Source organism: Eschrichtius robustus, chromosome 3 (genome assembly GCF_028021215.1).
Source record: "Eschrichtius robustus isolate mEscRob2 chromosome 3, mEscRob2.pri, whole genome shotgun sequence".
Lineage (NCBI taxonomy): Eukaryota > Metazoa > Chordata > Mammalia > Artiodactyla > Eschrichtiidae > Eschrichtius > Eschrichtius robustus.
The window spans coordinates 19,605,433-19,625,207 of NC_090826.1; the positions used below are offsets into that span (position 1 = coordinate 19,605,433).

The window sequence follows — 19,775 nt, forward strand, 5'->3', positions numbered from 1 at the left end:
CTGTCCATTGGTGTAAGTGAGGTGTTAAAGTCCCCCACTATTATTGTGTTACTGTTGATTTCCTCTTTTATAGCTATTAGCAGTTGCCTTATGTATTGAGGTGCTCCTTTGTTGGGTGCATATATATTTATAATTGTTATATCTTCTTCTTGGATTGATCCCTTGATCATTATGTAGTGTCCTTCCTTGTCTCTTGTAACATTCTTTATTTTAAAGTCTATGTTATCTGATATGAGTATAGCTACTCCAGCTTTCTTTTGATTTTGATTTGCGTGGAATATCTTTTTCCATCCCCTCACTTTCAGTCTGTATGTGTCCCTAGGTCTGAAGTGGGTCTCTTGTAGACAGCATATATATGGGTCTTGTTTTTGTATCCATTCAGCAAGCCTGTGTCTTTTGGTTGGAGCATTTAATCCATTCACCTTTAAGGTAATTATCGATATGTATGTTCCTATGACCATTTTCTTAATTGTTTTGGGTTTGTTTTTGTAGGTCCTTATCTTCTCTTGTGTTTCCCACTTAGAGAAGTTCCTTTAGCATTTGTTGTAGAGCTGGTTTGGTGGTGCTGAATTCTCTTAGCTTTTGCTTATCTGTAAAGCTTTTGATTTCTCCATCAAATCAAAATGAGATCCTTGCCGGGTAGAGTAATCTTGGTTGTAGGTTCTTCCCTTTCATCACTTTAAATATGTCCTGCCACTCCCTTCTGGCTTGTAGAGTTTCTTCTGAGAAATCAGCTGTTAACCTTATGGGAGTTCCCTTGTATGTTATTTGTCGTTTTTCCCTTGCTGCTTTCAATAATTTTTCTTTGTCTTTAATTTTTGCCAATTTGATTACTATGTGTCTCAGCGTGTTTCTCCTTGGGTTTATCCTGTATGGGACTCTCTGCGCTTCCTGGACTTGGGTGGCTATTTCCTTTCCCATGTTAGGGAAGTTTTCGACTATAATCTCTTCCAATATTTTCTCGGGTCCTTTCTCTCTCTCTTCTCCTTCTGGGACCCCTATAATGCGAATGTTGTTGCGTTTAATGTTGTCCCAGAGGTCTCTTAGGCTGTCTTCATTTCTTTTCATTCTTTTTTCTTTAGTCTGTTCCGCAGCAGTGAATTCCACCATTCTGTCTTCCAGGTCACTTATCTGTTCTTCTGCCTGAGTTATATTGCTATTGATTCCTTCTACTGTAGTTTTCATTTCAGTTAGTGTATTGTTCATCTCTGTTTGTTTGTTCTTTAATTCTTCTAGGTCTTTGTTAAACATTTCTTGCATCTTCTCGATCTTTGCCTCCATTCTTATTCCGAGGTCCTGGATCATCTTCACTATCATTATTCTGAATTCTTTTTCTGGAAGGTTGCCTATCTCCACTTCATTTAGTTGTTTTTCTGGGGTTTTATCTTGTTCCTTCATCTGGTATATAGTCCTCTGCCTTTTCATCTTGTCTATCTTTCTATGAATGTGGTTTTTGTTCCACAGGCTGCAGGATTGTAGTTTTTCTTGCTTCTGCTGTCTGCCCTCTGGTGGTTGAGGCTATCTAAGAGGCTTCATGGGAGGCTCTGGTGGTGGGTAGAGCTGACTGTTGCTGTGGTTGTCAGAGCTCATTAAAACTTTAATCCACTTGACTGTTGATGGGTGGGGCTGGGTTCCCTCCCTGTTGGTTGTTTTGCCTGAGGCAACCCAACACTGGAGCCTACCTGGGCTCTTTGGTGGGGCTAATGACAGACTCTGGGAGGGCTCACGCCAAGGAGTACTTCCCAGAACTTCTGCTGCCAGTGTCCTTGTCCCCATGGTGAAACAGAGCCACCCCCCGCCTCTGCAGGAGACCTTCCAACACTAGCAGGTAGGTCTGGTTCACTCTCCCCCGGGGTCACTGCTCCTTCCCCTGGGTCCCGATGTGCACAGTATTTTGTGTGTGCCCTCCAAGAGTGGAGTCTCTGTTTCCCCCAGTCCTGTCGAAGTCCTGCAATCAATTCCCTCTAGGCTTCAAAGTCTGATTCTCTATGAATTCCTCCTCCCGTTGCTGGATCCCCAGGTTGGGAAGCCTGACGTGGGGCTCAGAACCTTCACTCCAGTGGGTGGACTTCTGTGGTATAAGTGTTCGCCAGTCTGTGAGTCACCCACCCACCAGTTATGGGATTTGATTTTACTCTGATTGCGCCCCTCCTACCGTCTCATTGTGGCTTCTCCTTTGTCTTTGGATGTGGGGTATCTTTTTTGGTGAGTCCCAGTGTCTTCCTGTCGATGATTGTCCAGCAGCTAGTTGTGATTCTCGATCCTTTAACTTTGTTGAAATGGAATTTTATTAGTGCAGCTTGGATTAAAGGAGTTAGTTTTTGATTTATGACTACTGGACCTCCGAGTTTTTCCACAGTTTCACTCTACTTTATGAAAACATCGTCTGGCTAGTAGCTGCCAATTTTCTAGTGCTCTTATGACTTTGGAAAAACTTACTCATGGCAATACTTCTTATTTGAATTGTCATGAGTTTTAGGAGAGCAGTTAATACAAAGGCGTTTTCCATATTTATCCTGAAGAGTGCACATGCTATGCTTTTTATTTATTTATTTATTTATTTATTTATTTATTTATTTAATTTATTTATTTTTGGCTGCGTTGGGTCTTTGTTGCTGCACATGGGCTTTCTCTAGTTGTGGCGAGCAGGGGTTACTCTTTGTTGCAGTGTGCAGCCTTCTCATTTCGGTGGCTTCTCTTGTTGTGGAGCACAGGCTCTAGGGCACGTGGGCTTCAGTAGTTGTGGCACGCGGGCTCAGTAGTTGTGGCACACGGGCTTAGTTGCTCCGCGGCATATGGGATCTTCCTGGACCAGGGCTTGAACCTGTGTCCCCTGCATTGGTAGGCAGATTCCCAGCCTCTGCGCCACCAGGGGATTCCCCTGTATTATATTTAATCAGGTAACTGCTTTTATTTTTTTTTAACTCCCCTCCATTTCCCCATTAGTTTAGGAATTAATGACTTTACTAATGTAGCATTTTACTGAAATGGCTTCTGAAGTTTTTGAGGCTTGCTTTAGGTTAATAAACAGTACTTCTACCAGCATCTTTGAGTGACTTGTTGAAAGTTAGTTTCTGGCTCTATTCATAGACTTTATGGTGAAGAGGGCTGTGTTGGCTGCTAGTGAGTGTCAGAATGTCCTCTTCCAGCCTGCTTGCTCGCTCTTTCATTTCCTGCTCCCCCCTCCCTCCCTTTTTAAACTTGGGGGGCATACTTGATGGAATTCAAGATTTGTCCCACTCTAATTTTTAGGAAAATTGTGTTATCGTAGAGCTCAGGGAATTCAGCTGCTTCATTTATTAAGTAGGATTACAAATAACTTATTATAAAGATATCCTTTGTTATTTTCTTGTTCCCTGAAGGAATGTGTAAACTGGGTATGGGATTTTTATAATGAATAATTTTTTAAAAATTATTTATTTGTTTGGCTGCGCCGTGTCTTAGTTGCGACATGCGGGATATTTTAGTTGCGGCATGCGGGCTCTTAGTGCAGCGTGTGGGATCTAGTTCCCTGACCAGGGATAGAAGCCGGGCCCCCTGCATTGGGAGTGTGGAGTCTTAACCACTGGACCACCAGGGAAGTCCCATGAATAATTTTGTTTGATGTGGGGGAGGTTGGCAGTTATTTTACCCTTTGGAGACAGGCACACGTTTCCCTTTTTATGTTGCCCTGTAAAGAATACTGTCTCATAGAACAAGAAATGACTTACGTTTCATAAAACCTATGATAGTCTTTGCCCTGGCGCAAGGATATATGTACCCCCTAGGGATTGATTGGACCTGTGCTGTCCAATAAGGTAGCCATTAGCCACGTGTGGCTGTTTAAATATAAATTAATTAAAAGTAAATAAAATTCAGTTCATTTGAACTAGCCACATTTTAAGTACTCATTAGCCACATATCACAAATAACTACTGTATTGGACAGTGGTAATTCAGATAATGTCTATCATTGCAGACAGCTCTCTTGGACAGCGCTATATTAGACTGGCCATTTTTAAGAAAATGAGGCGGGAATTCCCTGGTGGTCCAGTGGTTAGGACTCTGTGCTTTCACTCCCAAGGGCTTGGGTTCAATCCCTGGTCAGGGAACTAAGATCCTGCAAGCCGCGCAGTGTGGCCAAAACAAAAAAAAGAGAAAGAGGCAAATGAAAGACCTGAATTTCTTCCTTCCACAGTGCAACTTTTCCTGTCTCCTAGTACCCTTGACTAAAATTCAGGAAAAGGTCTATTGTTTTGTGTATCATCACTTTGGCCTTGATTTTTAATGTTTATTTCTGTTTCCCAGGCTGGCAGTGATGGTGAAAGCATAGGAAACTGCCCCTTTTCCCAGAGGCTCTTCATGATTCTTTGGCTCAAAGGAGTTGTGTTTAGTGTCACAACTGTTGACCTGAAAAGGTAAGATTTGGTTGTAGTTGGGGATCAACTTGCTGTTTTCAGTTTGATCCTCTCCTCATCCCTCACTTTGCTTGCATATGTTCTATAAAGAAATGTATTAAAGTTCAGCTGATTTATGGGCACATTTAACTTGTATAAGTATTATGGATAATTCACAATGTAAGTATATTGCTTGTGGCCTCTCAGTCTTTTTAGGAACTTACTGTATGTTTACCTTATAATATCAAGAGCAGCACCGGGAGCTGTTTTAGTGTAGAAGCAGTGAAATCTTTGACTTTACAGATAAACATGTAACTATGCAGAACTTTCTAAGCAGACGACTTCTCAAATGTGCTCGTAGACACATGGCCTATATAATCTGGATCTTTAAAGCCAAGAGTGGGATTTTTGGAGGCTGATTACTGCTGTGGTCTTTTTCATTTCATCTACTTTTCAAAGCATAATAGGAGTTTTCTATAATATGATTTTAACCATATTTGGTTAAATACAGTTATAGAATAAGAGCAGTTATCTATGGCCCTGTGATTGTTCTTGCTAGGTGAAGGGTTGTTTCTGACTTTCTCTCTACAGACCAAAGTGGAGAGGGCTGAGAAGAGCCCTGATAAGCAGTAAGCTTTTTTTACTCAGTAACTTCTATTCTCCCTTAGCAAACAGGTCTGAGGCGAAGAACATTCATACTTAAAAAAAAAAAAAAAAAAAGATTTAAACCAAGGGTTGAGAACATTTTTACCAAGAGAAAATCTGGGATTTGGCAGTGGAAATGTATTCCTCTAGACACAAATGCCACAAAGCAAAAAATGCTTTGCTACTTATTTTTTAAGCATATTAGACATGAGCAGTATCCAAGAAAAAAATAATGACAGGCTATCACTTGATGGGTAGCAGAATTCATGAACATTCTCCTTCTGGGCATCACAATGTGAGAATTACCTGACAGCTGTAATCCCATTCCCTGTTCTAGGTTAGCATTCTCTGGGACCCCTGTCAGTTCCTTAAGATTTATTTTTTACTTCACTTAATTGAGATTTTGCAGACTTAAAATCTATTTATTGAAAATAAGCCATAAAGTCTTCCAGGAACCCCTTTGGTTATATATATGAATGTAGAAATAAGCCTTTGGGAATTGTAAGAACAACAGGCTCATCTGAAGACATACCTAGCTCATATTGGACAGAGCTATTGTAAGAATGAAATAATTTATATAGTTACCCTTCTATTACTGTTTTTTTCCTACATGCATTCACAAAGGGAGTTTCCCAATATAACTCCTAAAAATAGACCATGCCGCCAAGCACACACCCTTAGTGTGTCTTAAAATACATGGATTTCTCCTATTCCATTTTTGGCTTGGAGCAAGTGAGTTGACTAACATGCTTTGAAAAAGCCTTCTTTGAACAGCTCAATACAGTGTTTGATTGTGGTGCACACCAGTAATAGAACCATAAACGATGGGAATCTGGTTCAGAAAAGGAAGTGAACTCATAACGGCTGTTTCTAAGTCATCTGTTTCATTTTTCATTTACAAAGTTTTGACGGCATTATTCTTGGAAGTTGATTGATATTTGGGGATTTGTATATGTTTAGGAGTAATGTACCCTACATGTAAAAAGTGACACATGGGAAGTAGGATGAAAGATTCAGGGCCTCCTAATTAGAAAATTTGCTACTCAAAGAAGACGTGTGTTTATTTCCTAGAGCTTTGTGTAAAATCTACAGAGAGCACTTAATACTGGAGCCTATATTCTTTAGCTTTCTTTTAAAAGTCTTAGGTCTACTGTACATATAAAAAAATCCTTCTTAAGGTCAATTAAAAGTGTGCAAGTAGTACATGATAATGAGTCCCCTTCATCCCTAACCCTGGTCATCAGGTTCCCCTTCACAGAGATAATTGCATTTAGGTTTGGTCTTTATCATCCTTCCAGACCTTTTCTATGAGTTTACATGCTTATATATAGTCTTAAGTAAGATTTCAAAGAGAAGGTACCCCAAGAGAGTGAACGTTGGCTCAAAAAAAAAAAACCAGTGTAAATAAAATAAAGTTGTCACAGAGGACTAAAACATGCTGTAGTAAAAAGTACCTTTCATAATATATTCTTAACTTTAAAACTTTAAATATGATTGTTTTTAGAAAGCTGTGGGGGAGAAAGATTCGGTGCCTATAGTGCTTATTTTCCTGCTTTTCCTGATAATTGCCTAATTTCTTGGTGAAATGTACTGATCCCAGAACGAACTGGTGGAGAGCAATAGAACTCTACTGAGAGCTTTTTAGAAGCCCACTCTCTGCTCTGAAAAAATTATTGTTAAATGACATTTCATCCATAAGAACAAGCCAGTTTCTAGTTCTGGCACTGTGTAACACGTTCTCTTTGAAGCTCAGTCGGTGTTAGTGACTATGCTGGTGGTACTCATATGCCCCTGTGAGGCTTGGAACAACCTCCCATTGCTTCCTGCCAGTGCTGCCTTCATACTTTTGGGGGAGTAATTTCTAAACCTAATTTTCTGTTTACGCTGCAGTCGTATTACAGAACTTTCAGATTAAAAACATAAGTTCCCAGGCTTTAGGAATTTAGGTTTATATCAACTGCCATTTGAAAAAAAGCTTCAGGTAAATATAAGTGAAAATATTAAAATATGGGACACATTTCAGGATGTTATCACGTGTCATCAAAAGGGGAGCAACCATGGCATAGCAGAAAGTGTTAGGGGTAGAGACCTGGTTCTGTGTGGAGAGAGCCCTGTCTCTGATTTAGCTGGGACCTTGGGCAAGCTGTCTCATCTTCTTGGAGGTCAGTTACCTCATTTTTCATCTCAGTAAGAAAGAAGGGAGAAATAAACTAACATTTCTTCATTGTCTATTACGTGCTAAACACTGTTCAGGGTACTTTCTACTACTGTTACCAGACCATTTTCAGACCTATTATTGAATAGAATTTATTGTTTTTATCACACTGGTGTTACAGGGCCTTTGTGGCTGACAGGTTCATGGCAGTGATCAAGATCTTTATTTGAAGACTTCCACTGTCTTCATTATGCTCAGAAGTTCTTAAATCAGAGATCAGCATCATTAGAGCACAGATAAGCCTGAGAGGTAGGCTGGGGGAAGAGAAAGAAGAAAGCGTGAGAACAGTAATAAGAGAGAGAGACACACACATACATACACACACTGAGACACTGACTTGGATATAGCTGAGTGTGGCCATATAGTTGTTAGGGTAAACTCTTCTGGTTTTGGGAAAAGAGAGTGGAAATGATAACTTTAAGAAATTAACTTTTTATTGTAAAAGCAGTGATATCTGCTACATTACCAGTGAATAAAATTCCTCCTCCATGATATTCTCTGAGAAAATAGATAAATTGGAGAAGACCACTTTAAAAGTCTGGGAAATATTTGTTTTCATTTTTCCCATTCCTACCTTAAACATTGAAACTATCTCATCCTTTGTGGTGTCACCAGTTCCTTCTGCTTCAGAAGTCAGCATACCATTTGTAACATTGTATGAGTCAGACCCACAGGTAAATTGCCATGATCATGGCATAAGGTTTTGGATTATTATTATGATAGTTTAACAATTTTGTTATAGTTTAAAATGTTACAGCAGAACTATAAAACTGTTAGTTCTGTATATCTTAAAAGGAGTTATAAACTCAGAACAAAATCTGATTTCCAAATAGATTCTTCAGGTAATTTGCTTTCATTATCATGTCTCTGTGGTTCTACCCTTCTGAAAATAGTCTTCAGCAAGTTGAGAGATCATTTTGAGTTCCAGGTACATCTTCAGTACACAGCAGCATGAATAACACATACAGAGAGACTAAGTGGAGTGGAACAGGCCAGCCTTTTAGAGAAATCATTCATTTCCTGCTGCTGGTCAGTCAGGAAAGTACAGACTGTTCTTCCCCTTCGTAAAGTTGACTTGGGCTACGTGAAGCCCTTGTTAGAATGGTCCTACAATTCACGATATGGGTCTCATGAATGCATTCTGAATCACATGTATACATACCCTGTGTGTGTGTGTGAGACAGAGAGAGATAGAGACAGAGAGAGTTAGAGACAGAGACAGACAGAATTTCACTGCCACTGCCACTGCCACATGTCTTTATGTTCTTTTTCAAGGTAATTTCAAAGATGAAAAATCCTGTTGAGGCCACTAAGAGCTGAAATAGAAAAATGGATTGTTAGCGAAAGGTTTTCTAAACCTGTTGTCAGTGTAAACTCTGCTTATAAACTATAAATAAAATCTGTTGAGCATTATAAAAGCTGAATTTGATACCTTTTCATGGGTGCTATTTTGTTCTAAAATGATTGCTCCACAAGTTGACATTAAAGTAGACAGAGATCAGCAGTATACCACATTTAATCACAATAAATAAAATCCTTTAACAGGTTGAATGGGACACACAGACAAAATACTTAGTAACTGGGATCTTGGTGTGTGTAGTTTGATGTTCACAATTCAGTCATTCAGTTAGTGAGTTTAGTATTAGTCAGAATATAGCAAATCTAATGAAGGATAATTAATAGGAGTAAAGTGATCTGAAACAAAAGATTTGTGTTGTTACCTTTTTTTGCTTATTTGCCATCTGCTGTCCAGCATTCTCTTGATTTGTATGAAATAATTCTATGCCTTGAAAATCAACACCTTTAAAGTTTTAAAAGGGAACTCAATTAACGTGTAAGTCTACATACTTAGTACTTTTTCCTCTCCATTTAGTGAGTCAACTAGTTACAGTAGGTCATTTTTAAGGACCAGCTCCAGTGTCCTGTGGCTGTGCTGTACTCATTTTATACCAAGCATCTGGAACCGGGCCACCAGCCTGAGGGCCTCCAGTTTTTTGTGGTGAATTAAATTTTAATTGCAATTAAGCCACTTAAGTTGCTTAAAGTATTAGCTCCTATAAGGTGTCTCCTTTTCATTCCTATCTTTCCCTTTCTTTCTGTTTCTTATTTTTTCTTTTTTTTTTTTATGAGTATTCATGATCCAGTTTTTAAATTCTTTTAAAATTAAAAAAAATTTTTAAACATCTTCATTGGAGTATAGTTGCTTTACAATGTTGTGTTAGTTTCTGCTGTATAACAAAGTGAATCAGCTATATGTATACATACATCCCCATATCCCCTCCCTCTTGCGTCTCCCTCGCACCCTCCCTATCCCACCCCTCTAGGTGGTCACAAAGCACTGAGCTGATCTCCCTGTGCTATGCATCTGCTTCCTACTAGCTATCTATTTTACATTTGGTAGTGTATATATGTCAATGCTACTCTCTCACTTCATCCCAGCTTACCCTTCCCCCTCCCCATGTCCTCAAGTCCATTCTCTACATCTGTGTCTTTATTCCTGTCCTGCCCTGCCCCTAGGTTCATCAGAACCTTTTTTTTTTTTTTTTTTTTTAGATTCCCTATATATGTGTTAGCATACGGTATTTGTTTTTCCCTTTCTGACTTACTTCACTCTGTATGACAGACTCTAGGTCCAACCACCTCACTACAAATAACTCAATTTTGTTTCTTTTTATGGCTGAGTAATATTCCATTGTATATATGTGCCACATCTTCTTTATCCATTCATCTCTTGATGGACACTTAGGTTGCTTCCATGTCCTGGCTATTGTAAATAGTGCTGCAGTGAACATTGTGGTACATGACACTTTTTGAATTATGGTTTTCTCAGGGTATATGCCCAGTAGTGGGATTGCTGGGTCATATGGTAGTTCTATTTTTGGTTTTTTAAGGAACCTCCATACTGTTCTCCATAGGGGCTGTGTCAATTTACATTCCCACCAGCAGTGCAAGAGGGTTCTCCTTTCTCCACACCCTCTCCAGCATTTATTGTTTGTAGATTTTTTGATGATGGCCATTCTGTCCAGTGTGAGGTGATACCTCATTGCAGTTTTGATTTGCATTTCTCTAATGATTAGTGATGTTGAGCATCCTTTCATGTGTTTGTTGGCAATCTGTATATCTTCTTCAGAGAAATATCTGTTTAGGTCTTCTGCCCATTTTTGGATTGGGTTGTTTGTTTTTTTGAAATTGAGCTGCATGAGCTGCTTATATATTTTGGAGATTAATCCTTTGTCAGTTGCTTCGTTTGCAAATATTTTCTCCTATTTTCGTCTTGTTTATGGTTTCCTTTGCTGGGCAAAAGCTTTTAAGTTTCATTAGGTCCCATTTGTTTATTTTTGTTTTTATTTCCATTTCTCTAGGAGGTGGGTCAAAAAGGATCTTGCTGTGATTTATGTCATAGAGTGTTCTGCCTATGTTTTCCTCTAAGAGTTTGATAGTGTCTGGCCTTACATTTAGGTCTTTAATCCATTTTGAGTTTATTTTTGTGTATGGTGTTAGGGAGTGTTCTAATTTCATTCTTTCACATGTAGCTGTCCAGTTTTCCCAACACCACTTATTGAAGAGGCTGTCTTTTCTCCATTGTATAGTCTTGCCTCCTTTATCAAAGGTAAGGTGACCATATGTGTGTGTGTTTATCTCTGGGCTTTCTATCCTGTTCCATTGATCTGTATTTCTGTTTTTGTGTCAGCACCATATTGTCTTGATTACTGTAGCTTTGTAGTATAGTCTGAAGTCAGGGAGCCTGATGCCTCCAGCTCCGTTTTTCTTTCTCAAGATTGCTTTAGCTATTCGGGGTCTTTTGTGTTTCCATACAAATTGTGAAATTTTTTGTTCTAGTTCTGTGAAAAATGCCATTGGTAGTTTGATAGGGATTGCATTGACTCTGTAGATTGCTTTTCGTAGTATAGTCATTTTCACAATGTTGATTCTTCCAACCCAAGAACATGGTATATCTTTCCATCTGTTTGTATCATCTTTAATTTCTTTCATCATTGTCTTATAGTTTTCTGCATACAGGTCTTTTGTCTCCTTAGGTAGGTTTATCCCTAGGTATTTTATTCTTTTTGTTGCAGTGGTAAATGGGAGTGTTTCCTTAATTTCTCTTTCAGATTTTTCATCGTTAGTGTATAGTAATGCAAGAGATTTCTGTGCATTAATTTTGTATCCTGCTACTTTACCAGATTCATTGATTAGCTCTAGTAGTTTTCTGGTAGCATCTTTAGGATTCTCTATGTATAGTATCATGTCATCTGCAAACAGTGACAGTTTTAATTCTTCTTTTCTGATTTGGTTTCCTTTTATTTCTTTTTCTTCTCTGACTGCTGTGGCTAAAACTTCCAAAACTATGTTGAATACTAGTGGTGAGAGTGGGCAACCTTGTCTTGTTCCTAATCTTAGCGGAAATGGTTTCAGTTTTTCACCATTGAGAACGATGTTGGCTGTGGGTTTGTCATATATGGCCTATATTATGTTGAGGTAGCTTCCCTCTGTGACTACTTTCTAGAGAGTTTTTATCATAAATGGGTGTTGAATTTTGCTGAAAGCTTTTTCTGCATCTATTGAGATTATCATATGGTTTTTATCCTTCAATTTGTTAATATGGTGTATCATATTGATTGATTTGTGTATATTGAAGCGTCCTTGCATTCCTGGGATTAAACCCCACTTGATCGTGGTGTATGATCCTTTTAATGTGCTGTTGGATTCTGTTTGCTAGTATTTTGTTGAGGATTTTTGCATCTATGTTCATCAGCGATATTGGCCCGTAGTTTTCTTTTTTTGTGACCTCTTTGTCTGGTTTTGGTATCAGGGTGATGGTGGCCTCGTAGAATGAGTTTGGGAGTGTTCCTCCCTCTGCTATATATTTTGGAAGAGTTTGAGAAGGATAGGTGTTAATGCTTCTCTAAATGTTTCATAGAATTTGCCTGTGAAGCCATCTGGTCCTGGGCTTTTGTTTGTTGGAAGATTTTTCATCACAGTTTCAATTTCACTGCTTGTGATTGGTCTGTTTATATTTTCTGTTTCTTCCTGGTTCAGTCTCAGAAGCTTGTGCTTTTCTAAGAAGTTGTCCATTTCTTCCAGGTTGTCCATTTTATTGGCATATAGCTGCTTGTAGTAATCTCTCATGATCCTTTGTATTTCTGCAGTGTCAGCTGTTACTTCTTTTTAATTTCTAATTCTGTTCATTTGAGTCTTCTACCTTTTTTTCTGGATGAGTCTGGCTAATGGTTTATCAATTTTGTTTATCTTCTCAAAGAACCAGCTTTTAGTTTTATTGATCTTTGATGTTGTTTCCTTCATTTCTTTTTCATTTATTTCTGATTTGATCTTTATGATTTCTTTCCTTCTGCTAACTTTGGGGTTTTTTTGTCCTTCTTTTTCTAATTGCTTTCGGTGTAAGGTTAGGTTGTTTATTTGAGATGCTTCTTGTCTTTTGAGGTAGGATTGTATTGCTATAAACGTCCCTCTTAGAACTGCTTTTGCTGCATCCCATAGGTTTTGGGTCATCATGTTTTCATTGTCATTTGTTTCTAGGTATTTTTTGATTTCCTCTTTGATTTCTTCAGTGATCTCCTGGTTATTTAGTAGTGTATTGTTTAGCCTCCATGTGTTTGATTTTTTTACAGGTTTTTTCCTGTAACTGATACCTAGTCTCATAGCGTTGTGGTCGGAAAAGATACTTGATACGATTTCAATTTTGTTAAATTTACCAAGGCTTGATTTGTGACCCAAGATATGATCTATTCTGGAGAATGTTCCATGAGCACTTGAGAAGAACGTGTATTCTGCTGTTTTTGGATGGAATGTCCTATAAATATCAATTAAGTCCATCTTGTCTAATGTGTCATTTAAAGCTTGTGTTTCCTTATTTATTTTCATTTTGGATGATCTGTCCATTGGTGAAAGTGGGGTGTTAAAGTCCCCTACTATTATTGTGTTGCTGTTGATTTCCCCTTTTATGGCTGTTAGCATTTTCCTTATGTATTGAGGTGCTTCTATATGTTGGGTGCATAAATATTTACAACCTTCTTCTTGGATGGATCCCTTATAGTAGTCTTTATTTTAAAGTCTATTTTGTCTGATACGAGAATTGCTACTCCAGCTTTCTTTTGATTTCCATTTGCATGGAATATTTTTTTCCATCCCCTCACTTTCAGTCTGTATGTGTCCCTAGGTCTGAAGTGGGTCTCTTGTAGACAGCATATATACAGGTCTTGTTTTTGTATCCATTCAGCCAGTCTATGTCTTTTGGTTGGAGCATTTAATCCATTTACATTTAAGGTAATTATCGATATGTATGTTCCTATTACCATTTTCTTAATTGTTTTGGGTTTGTTTTTGGAGGTCTTTTCCTTCTCTTGTGTTTCCTGCCTAGAGAAGTTCCTTTAGCATTTGTTGTAAAGCTAATTTGGTGATGTTGAATTCTCTTAACTTTTGCTTGTCTGTAAAGGTTTTAATTTCTCTGTCAAATCTGAATGAGATCCCTTCTGGGTAGAGTAATCTTAGTTGTAGGTTTTTCCCTTTCATCACTTTAAATATGTCCTGCCACTCCCTTCTGGCTTATAGAGTTTCTGCTGAAAGATCATGTGTTAACCTTATGGGGATTCCCTTGTATGTTACTTGTTGCTTTTCCCTTGCTGCTTTTAATATTTTTTCTTTGTATTTAATTTTTGATAGTTTGATTAATATGTGTCTTCGCATGTTTCTCCTTGGATATATCCTGTATGGGACTCTCTGTGCTTCCTGGACTTGATTGACTATTTATTTTCCCATATTAAGGAAGTTTTCAACTATAATCTCTTCAAATATTTTCTCAGCCCCTTTCTTTTTCTCTTCTTCTTCTGGGACCCCTATAATTCGAATGTTGGTGCGTTTAATGTTATCCCAGAGGTCTCTGAGACTGTCCTCAATTCTTTTCATTCTTTTTTCTTTATTCTGCTCTGTGGTAGTTATTTCCACTATTTTACCTTCCACGTCACTTACTGTTCTTCTGCCTCAGTTATTCTGCTATTGATTCCTTCTAGAGATATTTTAATTTCATTTATTGTGTTGTTCATCATTGTTTGTTTGCTCTTTAGTTCTTCTAGGTCCTTTTTAAACGTTTCTTGTATTTTCTCCATTCTATTTCCAAGATTTTGGATCTTTACTATCATTACTCTGAATTCTTTTTCAAGTAGACCGCCTATTTCCTCTTCATTTGTTTGGTCTGGTGGGTGTTTACCTTGCTCCTTCATCTGCTGCATATTTCTCTGTCTTCTCATTTTGTTTAACTTACTCTGTTTGGGGTCTCCTTTTCGCAGGCTGCAGGTTCATAGTTCCCGTTGTTTTTGGTGTCTGCCCCCAGTGGGTGAGGTTGTTTCAGTGGCTTGCTGGCCGTTGGGTGGAGCTGGGTCTTAGCGTTGAGATGGAGATCTCTGGGAGAGCTCTCGCCGATTGATATTACGTGGGGCCAGGAGGTTTCTGTTGGTCCAGTTTCCTGAAGTCGGCTCTTACACCTCAGAGGCTCAGGCCTGACACCAGGCCGGAGCACCAAGACCCTGTCAGCCACACAGCTCAGAAGAAAAGGGAGAAAAAAAGAAAGAAAAATAAATTATTAACTTAAAAAATAATAATAATTAAAAAAAAGAGAGCGAACAAACCAGTAAACAAGTACACCAATGATAACAAGTGCTAAAAACTAAACTAAGATAAACATAAATATCAGAAACAAATCAGTCACAGACAGCAAACCCCAAGTCTACAGTTGCTCCTAAAGTCCACCACCTCAATTTTGGGACGATTCGTTGTCCATTCAGGTATTCCACAGATGCAGGGTACTTCAAGTTGACTGTGGGGATTTAATCCGCGGTTCCTGAGGCTGCACGGAGAAATTTCCCTTTCTCCTCTTTGTTTGCCCAGCTCCTGGGGTTCAGCTTTGGTTTTGGCCCTGCCTCTGCTTGTAGGTTGCCCTCAGGCATCTGTTCCCTGCCCAGACAGGAGAGGGTTAAAGCAGCGGCTGATTAGGGGCCTCTGGCTCACTCATGCCAGGGAGAGGGAGGGGTACAGTAGTCATAATTGGAATACAGGGCGAGCCTGTGGCGGCAGAGGCCAGCGTGACATTGCAACAGCCTGAGGCGCCGTGTGTTCTCCCAGGGAAGTTGTGCCTGGATCGCAGGACCCTGGCAGTGGTGGGCTGCACAGCCTCCGGTGGCTGTGGTGTGGATAGTGACCTGTGCTTGCACACAGGATTCTTGGTGGCAGTGGCAGCAGCCTTAGCGTTTCATGCCCGTCTCTGGGGTCCGAGCTGATAGCCATGGCTCGTGCCCGTCTCTGGAGCTCTCTTAGGCGGTGCTCTGCCTACTGTGGGCACACAGGAAAGGAATCCCTTCTCCTCGTGCACCCTGAAACAATGGTCTCTTGCCTCTTTGGCAGGTCCAGACTTTTTCCCGGACTCCCTCCCGGCTAGCTGTGGTGCACTAGCCCCCTCAGGCTGTGTTCACGCAGCCAACCCCAGTCCTCTCCCTGGGATCTGACCTCCGAAGCCCGAGCCTCAGCTCCCAGCCCCCGCCCGCCCCGGCGGGTGAGCAGACAAGCCTCTCAGGCTGGTGAGAGCTGGTTGGCACCGATCTCTGTGCGGGAATCTCTCCGCTTTGCCCTCTGCACCCCTGTTGCTGCGCTCTCCTCCGTGGCTTCAAAGCTTCCCCCCTGCCTACCCCTTGTTTCCACCAGTGAAGGGGCTTCCTAGTGTGTGGAGAGTTTTCCTCCTTCACAGCTCCGTCCCAGAGGTGCAGGTCCCACCCCTAGTCTTTTGTCTCTGTTTTTTCTTTTTTCTTTTGCCCTACCCAGGTACGTGGGGAGTTTCTTGCCTTTTGGGAAGTCTGAGGTCTTCTGCCAGTGTTCAGTAGGTGTTCTTTAGGAGTTGTTCCACTTGTAGAAGTCTTTTTGATGTATTTGTGGGGAGGAAGGTGATCTCCAGGTCTCACTCCTCCGCCATCTTGAAGGTCCCCCCTAGTTTTTTCTCTTTATATATTTCCTTTTCTTCATCTAGAAACAAACTTACTCTGGTAAGTAATGGTGAAAATAAAAAGCCCCCAAGATATTGGAGAATATTCACGCTCTCATCTCAAGGCATGAATTCTATGCATTTTGCTTTTCCTAGATATCACTTAAGGGGGGAAGCGTTTGAATGAATTTGAATGAATTCTTGAATATTTATTGAAGACCTTTTATGAAAAAAACCAAAGATGCCCTGAAAATTTTAGCCATTGCTTATTCAGTTTCATTTTTCTCACACTGCAGTTCTTGAAATGTTAAGTTTCTGCGAAGCATCTGTAAAAATGAGCCTTTGTGGGTCAAATGAAACACCCGAGACCTTAGAGTGCCAGTGAGGACTTGAAGTTGAAGAATCTTAGATTCTATCTGTTTGCTGACTTGATAACAACCTCTAAGTGAGTCACTTCAATGCGTACAACTTGTCCATTTATTTGGCGTCTACTGATCTGTTAGGGGCATTAAAGTTTCTTCTCAAATTTACTTTCACTTGGAGTAAGGACCTAACATGATTGTGCTTTATCTCAACAGTTAATCCTGAAAATAGTTTTATCATCTTTAAAAAAAAATCTTTATAACCTTTTAGTAGAAACAAGAAGGACTATTTGCTAGTCATTAATGTTAAGGAAAATTGGTAAACATATGCCTGGTTTCACTTTACTTACACACTTCTATATTAATCAGATTTCTTATTACCAGTTAATGCTAGATAACCAGTTTTGAACCATCAGACTCAGAGTTTAAAACTGCCAATTTCATCACTTGTATAAAGTTTAGTTCACAGTCACACCCATTATTTGATTTGATCTTTACAGGCAGAGCCAGTCTTATATCCATAGTACAAATGAGGAAATCTAGACCCAAAGAGGTTGTGATTTACTTAGTCACATAGCTGGTGAATGGTAGAACTGTTCAATTTGGGACTTTAACCAGGTCCTTTTTATTCGGTCTTTGGTTCTTTCTTCTCTACCATGCTAACTTTATCCCTCCTCTAATAAATATTTTTGTTTTGAGATCTTGAAAGCTGTCATAATTTATTATAGAAGTAATAGCTGCTATTTATTTTGCCGCCCTCCCTTATGGGTTATTTTAAAGCATTGATTTCTTTCTTCTCCCTTACCTAAATCCACCCTGTTCATAAAAAAATTATTACCTTATATTTAGGCATTAATGGACTGTTTGTTAGTCATAAAAATGTTGGTGGATATGTTTTATAACTTTGGAATGAGAAAAGTGGCTTCCAGGTGATCACAGTTTGTGTATGATGAGATTAAAGAACATTCTTATTCGTCACTGGCATCGATGGGAAATGTGTGTATTCTCTTTCTCTTGTGTACTTTATACAGTTTTATTAGCCCTACTTGCTGTGGTGAGATACTGTTGTTCTTGCTTACCTTTGTGCTACCTTTTTAAACTTTAAAGTGTTAGAATTTGAAAATAAGTATATAAACCCTAAACTGTTAGGATTTCTGGACTCTTGATTATGTACAAGGTCTTCCTGAGTTGAGTAGGAAGTAAATTATAAGTGGGAACAAATGTGAGTCTGAGTGAGAACATGAGTGGGTGACTTGAAGATTAGAGATGACTGTGGTCTTGGACATGCTGGACCCTTTAGTGATCAAAGAACAGGTGGTTAAGATGATGAGTAAGAAGGAAGAACAAAAAGAAACCAGTGAAATGTGGAATTCCCTGGCAGTCTAGTGGTTAGAACTGCGCACTTTCCTTGCCGTGGGCCCAGGTTCAGTCCCTGGTCAGGGAACTAAGATCCTGCAAGCCGCATGGTATGGCCAGAGGCGGGGAGAGAAAAACAGTGAAATGAAAAACAGAACAGGATTAGTTCTGACTTGGAGCTGAGTACTTATAAAAGTTACTGAAACCTTATAGGCATACCTCACTATTTAAATAAATGTGCATCTGGAAGACTTACTCAAGTTTCATGTATTCCAATCATTTTGTGCTCAACTTTACCTTGTCCAACCAAGGAATGCTCAGTAAAAGAATCAAGAGTTGAAAATTAAATCAGATTTTGACTTTAAAAAGTTCTCTTTTGGGGGCTTCCTTGGTGGTGCAGTGGTTGAGAGTCTGCCTGCCAATGCAGGGGACACGGGTTCGAGCCCTGGTCTGGGAGGATCCCACGTGCCACGGAGCGGCTGGGCCCGTGAGCCACAGCTGCTGAGCCTGCGCGTCTGGAGCCTGTGCTCCGCAACAAGAGAGGCCGCGATGGTGAGAGGCCCGCACACCGCGATGAAGAGTGGCCCCCGCTTGCCGCAACTAGAGAAAGCCCTCGCGTAGAAACGAAGACCCAACACAACCAAAAATATAAATAAATAAATGAATAAATAAATCAAAAAAAAAATAAAAAGAGTTCTCTTTCGGAGCTTAGGTTTTTGTAGCAGTTGATAGATAGTCTTAGTTTTCTTTGGCTTGGGAAGGAGATAGGCTCTAGAACTTGAGTAGAGGGAGGCTCTGAGTTAGAACATTTGGACTAATTGGATAATTAATAAGTCTTTATATATTTGATTACAATGTAGTAATAGATGAGGCACTTTCCAAACCTAAATTGAGAGAGAGACAAGGGTGTGTGTGCAGGGCAATGGGAGGGAAAGAAAGAAAGAGAGAGAATTGATATGAATAAGACCATAATTGAAAAGCTGGGCTGAGTATAGATGTTAGGGTACACTCTATTTTAAAAATTCTTTTTAATGACAAAGTATTTCACCTTCATGATACACTTAAAGATATCCTTTATTTATTCAAATTCCATGCATTTGTGGTAAGGATGGAAGGAAGGAAGGTCTATAGTAGGGGGAAAAGTTCTTTGAAGCAATATATTATATTATAATATTTTTTTAAGTTTAAGTTTTTTAAGTTCATCTTTTTAATTATGAAAGTATTCAAACATATACACAGAAAGAATAAACTTCCCCATAACTTCAATTCTGTTAAGATTTCGCTCCCAGTTGCTTTGTCCCCTTTTTGCTTCTTTTTCTTTCTTTTCTTTCTTTTTTTTTTTTCCCCTGAAATATTTTAAAGCACATCCCAGGAATCCTGTCATTTCACCTCTACTCATTTCAGTGTACATCTCCAAACAATAATGACATGCCCTTAACTAACCACAATGCCATTATAACATCTAGTTCCCAGTATACAATCCAGTTTCCCCAGTTGTCTCCAAAATATCTTATCTTTGTCTGGTTTGTTCAAATTAGGATTCAAACAAATTCTACTCATATTTGGTTGTTAGGTCTCTTAAATTTTTCTTAATCCACAACAATCCCTTCAAACTCCCATTTGTGGCTTTTTGTCCCCATGCCATTGACTGATAGAAATCTAATTAGTTGAACTGCAGATTGCCCCAAATTCTGGATTTGGCTGATTGCTTCCTTGTGGTATCATTTAACTTTGTTCTGTAACTCCTTGTGTTTCCTGTAAATGAACTTTTTGGTCCCAACACCCCTTTATCTTTTTTTTTTTTTTTTAACATCTTTATTGGAGTATAATTGCTTT

The 19,775-nt window shown here is 39.3% G+C and overlaps 1 protein-coding gene across 2 annotated transcripts in view; it reads left to right on the plus strand.

Moving 5' to 3' along the window:
• CLIC4 (chloride intracellular channel 4) overlaps window positions 1–19,775 on the plus strand; it is an 87,858-nt gene that overhangs the window by 41,687 nt on the left and 26,396 nt on the right. For both annotated transcript variants that reach the window (XM_068539182.1, XM_068539183.1), the window contains exon 2: window positions 4,287–4,396. In XM_068539182.1, the coding sequence (XP_068395283.1) occupies window positions 4,287–4,396 (110 nt within the window). The remainder of the gene's footprint in view (window positions 1–4,286; window positions 4,397–19,775) is intronic.